General features: G+C 41.9%; 1 protein-coding gene across 1 annotated transcript in view; it reads right to left on the bottom strand.

Annotated features, from left to right (window-relative positions):
- LOC122942214 (alpha-2-macroglobulin-like protein 1) overlaps positions 1-13804 on the bottom strand; it is a 103104-nt gene that overhangs the window by 14657 nt on the left and 74643 nt on the right. The window contains exons 20-21 of the mRNA XM_044299714.1: positions 2458-2673; positions 825-949 (exon numbers count right to left, since the gene is read on the bottom strand). Coding sequence (XP_044155649.1) covers positions 825-949; positions 2458-2673 — 341 coding nt within the window. The remainder of the gene's footprint in view (positions 1-824; positions 950-2457; positions 2674-13804) is intronic.

Here is a 13804-nt window from a genome sequence, read left to right as displayed (position 1 = left end):
TGTGATTTGGTAGCCAAAAGCAGGAATGGGTACCAAACACAAAAGACATGCAAATACTCAATTCACCTGTCATCTCTGTTTTTTGGGCTTTAGCAATACTGATGGATTACTGACCTAATGCTGACCGAGTGAAGGCGGATGCTCAACAGACAGGATCCGTTTTTTGGGGGGTTATTATTCTGACAAATCAGTGAAAGGCCGGAACAATCAGTGACGTCAACACAAACTTACTGCTGGCACCCTCTCCACTCTGTCAGGGGGTTCTACTTGTATAAGCGTTTAATAGAACAGGTTCTGTAGACATCTATGTGGAATCAGCTGCCGACGGTGTAAAACGAGTGACCTCTTTCAAGCTATAGTAGGATCCTGGGCCTCTGCACGGTTACCTGGTGCTAACATTGACCTGTAAGGCTGAGTTCACACTTGAGTTATTTGGTCAGTTTTGGCCCCGTGACTGCCCAAATAAGTGAAGTGTGCAGTGATTCTAAGAGCGACGCCTGTCATCTGCATGTCATACTGACTCACAGTATTGTTTCACTACTACAGCAGACTCCCTATGTGTGTTACTACAAGGCACAGTGTTCTACACCACTATACAAGCTATCTGCAGCCAGGAAATAGCTGTTTAACATGATTCGCCACAAAAAAATTTGGATCAAATCTTTTTGGAAAAGTTGTCAAACTGACAGAATCAAATTTTGGAGAAATTTGCTCATCTCTAGTTGGTATGTATATGTGGTACAGTATAGAGAAGGTAGGTGGCACATGTGGCAAAACACAATTCCACAAAGATTTATATTTCCTTTATACCCTGGACCACTTACCTGAAACTGATTCCTATGCTGAATTTTGGCGCAGGGTGAGGGGGGCACTCAATTGCTGAGGTTACTGCATCAAGCATAAACGACTTTTCTGGCTCTGGATTCAGAATATTGTATCCTATTATAATCTGGTCAAGAAAATTTGAAGAGCGTAAGCATTTTAGGGACAAACACATGTAGAATTTTGTTGATACTGTAGTCCAAAGACTTAAAGGGCTGACGTTCTGTGCTGATTCTTTTCATTATGTATTTTTATATGCTCAGTTTTTCTGTTGTCGCTGCAAATCCTATGGACAGTAATAAACTTCTGGAATACTTACCAATGTTTTAGTTGGTATAATTGGGGCATCTAACCCCTATCCCCCTGGGAATGCCCTGACCCCACCTGGGAATGCCTACTTATGGACGGGATTTACTGTAAGGGCTCATGCACACGGCCATTGATAGGCCGTTCCGTGCATTGGGGACTGCAAACAGCGGTTCCCAATGCACCGACAACTTCTGTGCGGATTCCACAGGCAGATCCAGACCCATTTGACTTGAATGAGTCCGTGGTCCGTCCGCACCACAAAAAAGTAGTGCATGCACCGACCTTCAGGATTACAGACCCATTCAAGTGCTGCAATACATGCATGGCTGGGCAACGAACATGTGCATGAGCCCTAACCCACTAATTTTTGGCCCGGGACAGCTCGAATTTGCCAGGACTGTTCCTGAAAATCAGGGACAGTCTTGGCAAATTTGGGACAGTTGCCAACTATGTTCTGGCTACCTGTGGCTGCCACCAAGAGGAACTTAGGATCCTATGGTTTTATTATTGAATTCATTTTATGTATTCTAAGCTCCTGAGCTCCCCCTAGTGGTGCAGGTAGCCAGCATTTTATAAGGTGTCTCTGTGCAGGTGTGTCAAAAAACATAAATGCAACAACTATAAATATTTGAAAATGTCATTATATATCTATATACAGAGACAGATTCGGCATATCTGGGACCCCAAGCAAGATTATGCTTGGGGTTCACTGCCAAACACACTCCGTTGCTAGTCATAGGGAGAGGGGGGCAGGTCCAGCTGTGGTCGGATCATGTCTGCCGCAAAATGAAAGCTGTTGGAGCAGCGGGAGCAGATAAGAGACAAGGGACGGCGCTAACCAGCAACGTTAGTTCCACCTGCACAGAATATCGTGACGCTGGCCAGCAGAGAGGAGGAGCGATGTGTCATTGACATGGTGTTGAGTAAGTCATACTCACCGGCCATGCACTATAGTTCTCAACTGTATTTGCATCCTGAGGACACAGATACAATTAAAAGTAGTGCAGCTGTCAGGGGACTTGCACCATCAGCAGGGCCCCCTGATCTCTGGGGTCCCATACGTTTGCATGGTAGTAAAAACCGCCCCTGCCTTATACAGGAGAGTTTCCTTTTTCTGAAATGACATATGATATAACTCTGGCTGCATACAGTCACCACTAGGGGGAGCTAACTTGAACTCAATGAGAGCCATGTCAGTCTGTATGTAGTGAGCGCCTTCTAGTGGTAACTGCAGGTGGCGTCTTTGACAGTGTCATGGCAACACTCTGGGCCCTATAGCCTAAAGCTAATCCAGAGCTAGGCCATTAATAAAGGTCTGCATTGTACCTGCACATATGCACATCCGCTTCCCAATGCTTCCAGAGTGTACTCTGCTGGGATGTCAGGCAAGTCCACAACTTTCACTTCTGTCGGGTTCTGGGGATTCACTGTTACTTTTGCACTGAACCCTTTGTCATTGGTAATGGTGACAGTCGGCATGTTTTCATCCACGAACGTTAAGGAGCCATATTTAGACATTGCAAAGATAGCAACTACTGTGTCCTGAAAGATCCAAAGAAACGTATCAGAGGTTAATGGTTTTAGTGCCAAAAGATGAAATTCACATTGACATAAGACCAGACAGGAGACATATAAATGTAAAAAAAGTAGAAAGAAAAGTGCGAGAATACATTCTTAAAGGAACACTCCATGCACAACTAACATACTGTGTTATGCCTATTGTAGGATCTAAGGAGTTAGAGCATGACACTGCGATCCAAAAAACAGCAAGGAGAGAATGTTGTGTCATGCTCCACCCCCTCAAGATTTACTGTAGGCACAACACTCTAGGAGAAATTGAAGGGGTTCTGCAGTTTTTTTAAACTGATAATCTATCCTCTGGATAGATCATCAGCATCTGATAGGCAGGGGTCCGACACCCGGGACCCCCACCGATCAGCTGTTTGAGAAGGCAGCGGCGCTGGCAGTAGTGCCGCGTCCTTCTCGCTGTTTACCACTGGCCCATTGACGCCACGACTAGTATCACTGGCCTGGGCGGGGCTAAGCTCCATTCAAGTGAACAGAGCTTAGCCCCGCCCAGGCCATTGATACTAGTCGTGACATCACTGGGCCTGCGGTAAACAGCGAGAAGGCCGTGGCGCTCCTGGAGCGCCGCTGCTTTCTCAAACAGCTGATCGGCGGGGGTCCTGTGTGTCGGACCCCCGCTGATCAGATGCTGATGATCTATCCAGAGGATAGATCATCAGTTTAAAAAAACTGCAGAACCACTTTAATCATTTGGGGAATTTTTAAAGAGTCGCTGTACTTTCAATTAAAGTATATTCACTGCCTAATAGGACGGTTAAAAAGAAAATAATAACGAAACTTTATTAAAGATAATTATTTAAAATATAGCTATCCCTCTCTTTGTATATTGAGATGGGCAGAGAAGATCAAAAGTCTGGGGATCAATGTGTTTTCAGCTGTCCCCCGACTTAAACCAGATGCAGATAACACTGTTTTGGATGCACACAGTGACAGAGTGTATCTGCGGTCAGATCCCAAATTAGTATGTGGTGGCAATGGACCGTGCCGATTGTAATTTATTTACAAACCGGATTCCAAAAAAGTTGGGACACTATACAAATCGTGAATAAAAACTGAATGCAATGATGTGGAGGTGCCAACTTCTAATATTTTATTCAGAATAGAACATAAATCACGGAACAAAAGTTTAAACTGAGAAAATGTACCATTTTAAGGGAAAAATATGTTGAATCAGAATTTCATGGTGTCAACAAATCCCAAAAAAGTTGGGACAAGGCTATTTTCACCACTGTGTGGCATCTCCCCTTCGTCTTACAACACTCAACAGACGTCTGGGGACCGAGGAGACCAGTTTCTCAAGTTTAGAAATAGGAATGCTCTCCCATTCTTGTCTAATACAGGCCTCTAACTGTTCAATCGTCTTGGGCCTTCTTTGTTGCACCTTCCTCTTTATGATGCGCCAAATGTTCTCTATAGGTGAAAGATCTGAACTGCAGACTGGCCATTTCAGTACCCGGATCCTTCTCCTACGCAGCCATGATGTTGTGATTGATGCAGAATGTGGTCTGGCATTATCTTGTTGAAAAATGCAGGGTCTTCCCTGAAAGAGATGACGTCTGGATGGGAGCAAATGTTGTTCTAGAACCTGAATATATTTTTCTGCATTGATGGTGCCTTTCCAGACATGCAAGCTACCCATGCCACAAGCACTCATGCAACCCCATACCATCAGAGATGCAGGCTTCTGAACTGAGCGTTGATAACAACTTGGGTTGTCCTTGTCCTCTTTGGTCCGGATGACATGGCGTCCGAGATTTCCAAAAAGAACTTTGAATCGTGACTCGTCTGACCACAGAACAGTCTTCCATTTTGCCACACTCCATTTTAAATGATCCCTGGCTCAGTGAAAACGCCTGAGCTTGTGGATCTTGCTTAGAAATGGCTTCTTCTTTGCACTGTAGAGTTTCAGCTGGCAATGGCGGATGGCACGGTGGATTGTGTTCACTGACAATGGTTTCTGGAAGTATTCCTGAGCCCATTCTGTGATTTCCTTTATAGTAGCATTCCTGTTTGTGGTGCAGTGTCGTTTAAGGGCCCGGAGATCACGGGCATCCAGTATGGTTTTACGGCCTTGACCCTTACGCACAGAGATTGTTCCAGATTCTCGGAATCTTCGGATGATGTTATGCACATTTGATGATGATAGATGCAAAGTCTTTGCAATTTTTCGCTGGGTAACACCTTTCTGATATTGCTCCACTATCTTTCTGCGCAACATTGTGGGAATTGGTGATCCTCTACCCATCTTGGCTTCTGAGAGACACTGCCACTCTGAGAAGCTCTTTTTATACCCAATCATGTTGCCAATTGACCTAATTAGTGTTAATTGGTCTTCCAGCTCTTCGTTATGCTCAAATTTACTTTTTCCAGCCTCTTATTGCTACTTGTCCCAACTTTTTTGGGATTTGTTGACACCGTGAAAATTTGAATCAACGTATTTTTCCTTTAAAATGATACATTTACTCGGATTAAACGCTTGATCTGTCATCTACGTTCTATTACAAATAAAATATTGACATTTGCTATCTCCACATCATTGCATTCAGTTTTTATTCACAATTTGTTTAGTGTCCCAACTTTTTTGGAATCCGGTTTGTATTTAAGGCTGTGGTCCAGCTACCTAAATAAAGCAGAGGTCCATCTCTCTCCCCAGCAATGCCACAATGGTGCCTGTGTGGCTGACAACCATGGCAATTCTCTGGGAGACCCCCACTACTGTTTGGGTATAGTCTACCTAGTGAAAACAAGCCCTCCTCGATGCGTTTCTGTTTGCCCTATAGCGGGCACTTCATCAGGAGCTGTGGGCAAGCGGGTACTAAGTAATTCAATGGTTGCCTAAATATGGAGACAAGCGGAGAACGCTGCACGTCGATCGCGCAGCAGCATTGGCGCTAGAATGGCCACGCGCGCCCGCCCACTCCTGCTCAATATATAGGGATGCGCCGGGAGGACGAGCAGGGGAGCTGTCTCAGGCGGCCATTTGTAGGAGAGGGGCATGTACAAGAGTATGACGTCCCAGTTTCTGCTGTGCCGCCCATGTGTGGGGAGATGACCTCATGCTCGTGGCTCATATTATAAGGGGATCCTTATAATACTCTGGATAGTTGTTCTGTGAGACTATTTTCACTCTACTTTCACACAACTTCATTTCATTTAATAGCAAATGGTGTAAGTAGTACATTTCCAAATCACTTCATTCAAAAATGTGTGCATCCACCGGAAAAAACTCTGTAAAGTCATGGGCTGTAGGGGTCGCAGCACTTCCACCTAATTTGCAGTCCACTGCCTGTTGTCACTTGTCAGGCAAGGTCGGTCCCTAGTAACAGAGACACAGAAAACGGTTCACAGGAAGTGGGGGCATGTCAGAGCTAGCTGAGAACCTAATCCCGACAACACACAGCCTGCATAGCTTCTGAAGATCACTGAGTGACCGTAAGTGTAATTTCCTCCTCCTTATCTGTTCTTTGAGCTCCAGAGATGGAAGAAAACAGAGTTAGAAGTAAGGGAAAGAATATCATAGCAGTACAGAGTGGGCAGTTTCCAATGGCCCCTGCTTGTGAGAGAAATAAATCTAGCTGTGCAGCTGAAAGGGGGAATAATTAGGTTTAAAAAGACATTAGGGAAGCTCAAAAATACCTATTTCTTCACAAATGTGATTGCACAAAGAAAAAACATTGTGCAAACTATTTTTGAAAACTTAGGTATGCTTTAAAGTGAGTTTTGGAATCTATGTTACCACAGTTTGTGCCAAATCTATCAAATGTCAAAGTATATTTGATAAATTTGCAGCATCTGTTACTCTGCTTTCTAAGTAACCTCTTTACAGGGGTAGAGACAATTTTTATGACTTTTTAAAAAGTCACCGTTGGTAAATCTACAAGACCAACCCAATATCCACCCACTTTTCAAAATTGGAGTGGTGTAAGAATGCAATAAAGTTTTTGCACGGATAACTCCGTCACAAAACCCTATTCTGAGTATTTTTGAAGCCAAAACTCAAATGCAAGGCTTGATAAATTCTCCAATGTGCCTGAGACATTCCTTTAAAGGGCTTCTGTCACCCCACTAAACATATTTTTTTTTTGTGTAGTTATAATCCCTATACTGCGATTTATCCATACATAATGTGATTAATCATTTTGGTTCAGTAGATTTTGCTAAAAACGTACTGTTATAATATGTAAATTACCTGTCTACCAGCAAGTAGGGCGGCTACTTGCTGGTAGCAGCCACATTCTCCTATCATAATGACGCCCCCTCCGCATGTTGATTGACAGGGCAGGGAACGGGATCGTTCTCTGCTGGCCCTGTTTGCATTCAAAATCTCGCACCTGCGCCGTACCTGTCTTCAATCGGCGCAGGCGCACTGAGAGGCGGACGCTCGCTCGGCCGCTCCATCCTCAATGCGCCTGCGCCTGGTGTAGATGTGACGTCATCGGCGCAGGCGCATTGAGGATGGAGCGGCCGAGCGAGCGTCCGCCTCTCAGTGCGCCTGCGCCGATTGAAGACAGGTACGGCGCAGGTGCGAGATTTTGAATGCAAACAGGGCCAGCAGAGAACGATCCCGTTCCCTGCCCTGTCAATCAACATGCGGAGGGGGCGTCATTATGATAGGAGAATGTGGCTGCTACCAGCAAGTAGCCGCCCTACTTGCTGGTAGACAGGTAATTTACATATTATAACAGTACGTTTTTAGCAAAATCTACTGAACCAAAATGATTAATCACATTATGTATGGATAAATCGCAGTATAGGGATTATAACTACACAAAAAAATAATAATGTTTAGTGGGGTGACAGAAGCCCTTTAAAGTGTTTGTCCAGACACTTAAAAAATGCTGACAATGGTATAACAAAATAAAAGAAGTAAAACCTTACCGGTCAGTCCCTCAGTCTTGACACAGGGATGTGATGCTACAGACAATCACTGGCCACAGCGTGATCCACTACAGGTCCTTCTAAAAAAATTAGCATATTGTGATAAAGTTCATTATTTTCTGTAATGTACTGATAAACATTAGACTTTCATATATTTTAGATTCATTACACACCAACTGAAGTAGTTCAAGCCTTTTATTGTTTTAATATTGATGATTTTGGCATACAGCTCATGAAAACCCAAATTTCCTATCTCAAAAAATTTGCATATTTCATCCGACCAATAAAAGAAAAGTGTTTTTAATACAAAAAAAATCAACCTTCAAATAATTATGTTCAGTTATGCACTCAATACTTGGTCGGGAATCCTTTTGCAGAAATGACAGCTTCAATGCGGCGTGGCATGGAGGCAATCAGCCTGTGGCACTGCTGAGGTGTTATGGAGGCCCAGGATGCTTCGATAGCGGCCTTAAGCTCATCCAGAGTGTTGGGTCTTGCGTCTCTCAACTTTCTCTTCCCAATATCCCACAGATTCTCTATGGGGTTCAGGTCAGGAGAGTTGGCAGGCCAATTGAGCACAGTGATACCATGGTCAGTAAACCATTTACCAGTGGTTTTGGCACTGTGAGCAGGTGCCAGGTCGTGCTAAAAAAATGAAATCTTCATCTCCATAAAGCTTTTCAGCAGATGGAAGCATGAAGTGCTCCAAAATCTCCTGATAGCTAGCTGCATTGACCCTGCCCTTGATAAAACACAGTGGACCAACACCAGCAGCTGACATGGCACCCCAGACCATCACTGACTGTGGGTACTTGACACTGGACTTCAGGCATTTTGGCATTTCCCTCTCCCCAGTCTTCCTCTAGACTCTGGCACCTTGATTTCTGAATGACATGCAAAATTTGCTTTCATCCGAAAAAAGTACTTTGGACCACTGAGCAACAGTCCAGTGCTGCTTCTCTGTAGCCCAGGTCAGGCGCTGTTTCTGGGGAATGCGGCACCTGTAGCCCATTTCCTGCACACGCCTGTACACGGTGGCTCTGGATGTTTCTACTCCAGACTCAGTCCACTGCTTCCGCAGGTCCCCCAAGGTCTGGAATCGGTCCTTCTCCACAATCTTCCTAGGGGTCCGGTCACCTCTTCTCGTTGTGCAGCGTTTTCTGCCATACTTTTTCCTTCCCACAGACTTCCCACTGAGGTGCCTTAATACAGCACTCTGGGAACAGCCTATTCGTTCAGAAATGTCTTTGTGTCTTACCCTCTTGCTTGAGGGTGTCAATGATGGCCTTCTGGACAGCAGTCAGGTAGGCAGTCTTACCCATGATTGCGGTTTTAAGTAATGAACCAGGCTGGGAGTTTTTAAAAGCCTCAGGAATCTTTTGCAGGTGTTGAGAGTTAATTAGTTGATTCAGATGATTAGGTTAATAGCTCGTTTAGAGAACCTTTTCATGATATGCTAATTTTTTTAGATAGGAATTTTGGGTTTTCATGAGCTGTATGCCAAAATCATCAATATTAAAACAATAAAAGGCTTGAACTACTTCAGTTGGTGTGTAATGAATCTAAAATATATGAAGTCTAATGTTTATCAGTACATTACAGAAAATAATGAACTTTATCACAATATGCAATTTTTTTTAGAAGGACCTGTATAGCCAATGGTTGGCTGCACTCATTGAAACAGGAGAAGCAAGGGGCTAGTGAAAGGAATTTTACTTGTATTATTTTACACCATTCTGAGCATTTTTTTATTTTTGGACAGAAGCCATTTAAGGGTTATTCTCATCTCAGACAATGGGGGCATATCGCTAGGTAATGCGCCCACCCGATCAGCGGCACGGACCCGGCAGTCACTGACAGCCGGGCCCCTGCTGCATACACCGGCATCGGTGAAAACACAGATGCCGGCATAATAACCACATGCATACTGCGGTTAAAGCTGACCGTGGCATACAGAGGGTTCGCGGAGGGTACGGGTGCCCTCCGCTTCCCCATCTGGTCCCTGCGCTGCAGAGGCGGGGACCCGATGGCAGAGAAGGAAAGCCCTATGCCTTCCATAGGCATTGGGGCTTGCCTTCTACGGAAGCCTGTGAGATCCAGCTGGGTCTCACAGGCAGGCTGTCAGCATAAAAGCTGACAGTCAATGCATTACAATACAGGTTGTATTGTAATGCATTGCAGAGGGGATCAGACCCCAGAAGTTGAAGTCCCAGAGTGGGACAAAAATAAAGTAAAAAAATAAAAAAAAAAGTGTTTTTCATAATTAAAAGAAAATAAATCCCAAAATAAAACACATAAAATTGTAAAAAAATATAGAAAGAAAAATAAAACCAGACATATTGGGTATTTACGCATCTGTAATGACGTGCTCTACAAAAATATCACATGATCCACCCCCTCAACTGAACGCCGTAGAAAAACGTAAAATAAAAACTGTGCTAAAACAACATTTTTATGTCAACTTACATCACAAAAAGTGCAACACCAAGTGATCAAAAAGGCTTATGCCCCCCAAAATATTACCAAACGGTCACCTCATCCAGTAAAAAAATGAAACCCTATATACAACAATCGGGAAAAAACAAAAAAAAACTATGGCTCTCAGAATATTGAGACATTAAAACATGAGTTTTTTGTTTCAAAAATGCTTTTATTGTGTTAAAAGTAAAAAATAAATAAAAAAAGTATACATTTTAGGTATCGACGTGTCTGTAACAACCAGTTCTATTAAAATATCACATGATCTAACCCCTCAGATGAACACCGTAAATTTTTTAAATAAAAACGGCGTAAAAAAAGCTATTTTTTGTCACCTTACATCACAAAAAGTGAAATGCCAAGCGATCAAAAAGTCATACGCACTCCAAAATATTACCAAACTGTAATCTCATCCCGCAAAAAATGAGTCCCTACATAAAACAATCGCCCAAAAAATAAAAAAATATGGCTCTCAGAATATGGAGAAAGTAAAAAAAAATCTTTTTGTTTCAAAAATGCATTTATTGTGTAAAACTTAAATAAATAAAAGTATACATTTTAGGTATTGCCTGTTGTATAAAAATATCACATGATCTAACCCCTCAGGTGAACACTGTAAATAAAATCTAATAAAAACTGTGTCAAAAAAGTACTAATCAAACTGTCATCTCACCTAAAAAAATGAGCCCCTACATAAGAGTCACCCAAAAAGTAAAAAAAAATATGGCTTTCAGAATATGGAGACACAAAAAAAATCATTAAAAAAAATGCTTTATTATGTAAAACTGAATTAAACAACAAAAAAGTTGTCATATTTGGTATTGTCGCATCCGTAACAACCTTCTCTATAAAAATAGCACGTGACCTACCTGTCAGGTGAACATTGTAAAAAAATAAAAATAAAAAAGTGCCAAAACTGCTATTTTTTGTTACCTTGCCTCACAAAAAGTATAATATAGAGCAACCAAAAATCATATGTACCCTAATATAGTACCAACAAAACTGCCACCTTATCTCGTAGTTTCCAAAATTTGGTCACTTTTCTGGAGTTTCTAATCTAGGGGTGTATCAGGGGGTCTTCAAATGGAATGGCAGCTTAAAATTATCCCAGTGAAATCTGCCATTCAAAAACCATATGGCGTTCCTTTCCTTCTGCGCCCTGCCGTGTGCCCGTTCAGCAGTTTACGACCACATATGGGTGTTTCTGTAAAACTACAGAATCAGGGTAATAAATATTGAGTTTTGTTTGGCTGTTAACCTTTGCTTTGTTACTGGAAAAAATGGATTAAAATGGAAAATCTGCCAAAAAAAAGTGAAATTCTGAAATTTCATCTACATATTCCTTTAATTCTTGTGGAATATCTAAAGGGTTAACAAAAGTTTTTAAAATCAGTTTTGAATACCTTGAGAGGTGTAGTTTCTAAAATGGGGCCATTAAATGGGTGGTTTATATTATGTATGCCCCACAAAGTGACTTCAGACCTGAACTGGTCCTTACAAATTGGGTTTTGGAAATTTTCTTAAAAATTTGAAGAATTGCTTCTAAACTTCTAAGAGGTCTTTCGCACGAGCAGATGCAGTGCATGGAATCCGCTGCGTGAAAGACAGCCAAGCTGAGCTCTGGACAGCAGAGACCCGGAGCATTAACATTATTGATGATTCTCCATGCCTCTCTGTGATCTTTTTAGTATGTAGGGTAAAAAAATATACATAAACCTCTCAAATGTATGTATACTAATGCCAGAAGCCTGACTAATAAAACTGGGGAGCTGGAATTAGTGATGTGTGAGAACTATGACATAGTGGGAATAACTGAGACATGGCTGGATGATAGCTATGACTGGGCAGTTAATGTACAGGGTTACAGTCTGTTTAGAAAGGATCGTCAAAACCGGAGAGGGGAGGGGTCTGCCTTTATGTAAAGTCTTGTCTAAAGCCCACACTCCGTGAAGATATAAGTGAGGGACAAGAACAAGTGGAGTCACTGTGGGTAGAGATACATGTAGCTAAAACTAATAATAAATTACTAATAGGAGTTTACTGTAAACCACCTAATATACCAGAGTCCACAGAAAATCTACTACTAAACAAGATAGACAAGGCGGCAAATCATAGTGAGGTGGTTATTATGGGGGACTTCAACTACCCAGATATAGACTGGGAAACTGAAACTTGTTTATCTCATAAAGGAAACAGGTTTTTTGCAATAACCAAAGACAATTACTTCTCCCAACTGGTTCAGGACCCGACTAGAGGGACGGCCCTACTGGACTTAGTATTAACCAATAGGCCTGACAGAACAAGAGACGTGCAGGTTGGGGGACACCTGGGAAATAGTGACCATAAAGTAATAACCTTCCAATGATCATTCAAAAGAGCGTTTCCACAGGGAGGAACAAAAATACCAAACTTCAAAAAAGCTAAATTTAGCCAACTAAGAGAGGCCATAGGCCTAACTAACTGGAACAAATTCCTCAAAAATAAAAAAACACAGCCACAAAATGGGATATCTTTTTTTTTTTTTTATTAATTGTCTTTATTAGTTGGTATATCAAGAAAAATTACAATACAAGGAAGAATGCAGAAAAGAAACGCTTTTTTTCCCTTCCCTTTTTTTTTCCCTTCCCTTCCCCCCCCCCCATCCCCAATTCCCTACACCCTCCCCTCTCCCCCTACCTGTGGTGCGCCAAAAAAAAAAGAAAAACATTTATCACAACTAATCTAATCCTCCAACCACCCCATATCTTAGTCCACTTCTCCTCAGCTTCCCTCTGTTTATACATGATTTTCTCATAATTTTTTACCTTATCAATTAGGTTTATCCATATATTTATATCTGGAGTATATCGAGCAAACCAGGTCCGACTGACCAACACTCTGGCCAACATCAGTATCCTACCCAGGAGGAACTTTTGATACTTATGATTATTTATTTTGGAAAGATCATTAAGCAAGAATACTTGTGGTTCAAAAGGGATTCGTATTTTTAGTTTATACATGATAAAATTATTTATGGTATTCCAATAGTTTATAAGTTCTGGGCAGGTCCAGATCATATGAAGATAGTCCGCTCCTGAAGTGTCGCATTTAGGGAAGTTAGACGTGTCTCTTAGTCCACATTTATTCATCCATAAAGGAGTGATATATAATCTGTGGCAAATATAAAATTGTACTAAAACATGGTTGAAGTTCTGGGATAGTGAACCTAAGTTCCCAAAAATATTCTCCCACCCTTCTGATTGTAAATTCGGACAATCCACCTCCCACGCTCTGTGTCCTGGTGACTGTGTATCACTAAACAGTTCCTTGAGTAGTAGCTTATATATATTTGAAATCTTTATTTTAGACAGTGTACCCCCTACCCAATCATTCAAAAAAGATTAATTATCTATATCCAACACCAGTTTATCGTCCAGACTAGATAGTACTGAACGCAATTGAAAGTACCTAAACCATGAAAAGTTTTCTATATTATGTGTCATCTCTATAAATGGCTTAATGTCTCTATCCTTAACTACCTGTGAAATATACAAAATTTTATTCTTTTGCCAAAATGTGTCGGCTGCAATATCATCTAGCCTTTGGCATAATGTGTATTTACAAAGAGGCGTGAATGTAAGTGAACCCTTTACCTTCAACCATGTCCTAGTTGTAGCCCACACTTTCAGGAGTAGTTTTATAGTCTCTCTGTAGCCCCGCTCATAGCTCTTCAGTAGCCCGGATTCCGACA

Source organism: Bufo gargarizans, chromosome 6, assembly GCF_014858855.1.
Source record: "Bufo gargarizans isolate SCDJY-AF-19 chromosome 6, ASM1485885v1, whole genome shotgun sequence".
Classification (NCBI taxonomy): Eukaryota; Metazoa; Chordata; class Amphibia; order Anura; family Bufonidae; genus Bufo; species Bufo gargarizans.
This window is presented reverse-complemented; position numbering and strand designations above follow the sequence as displayed.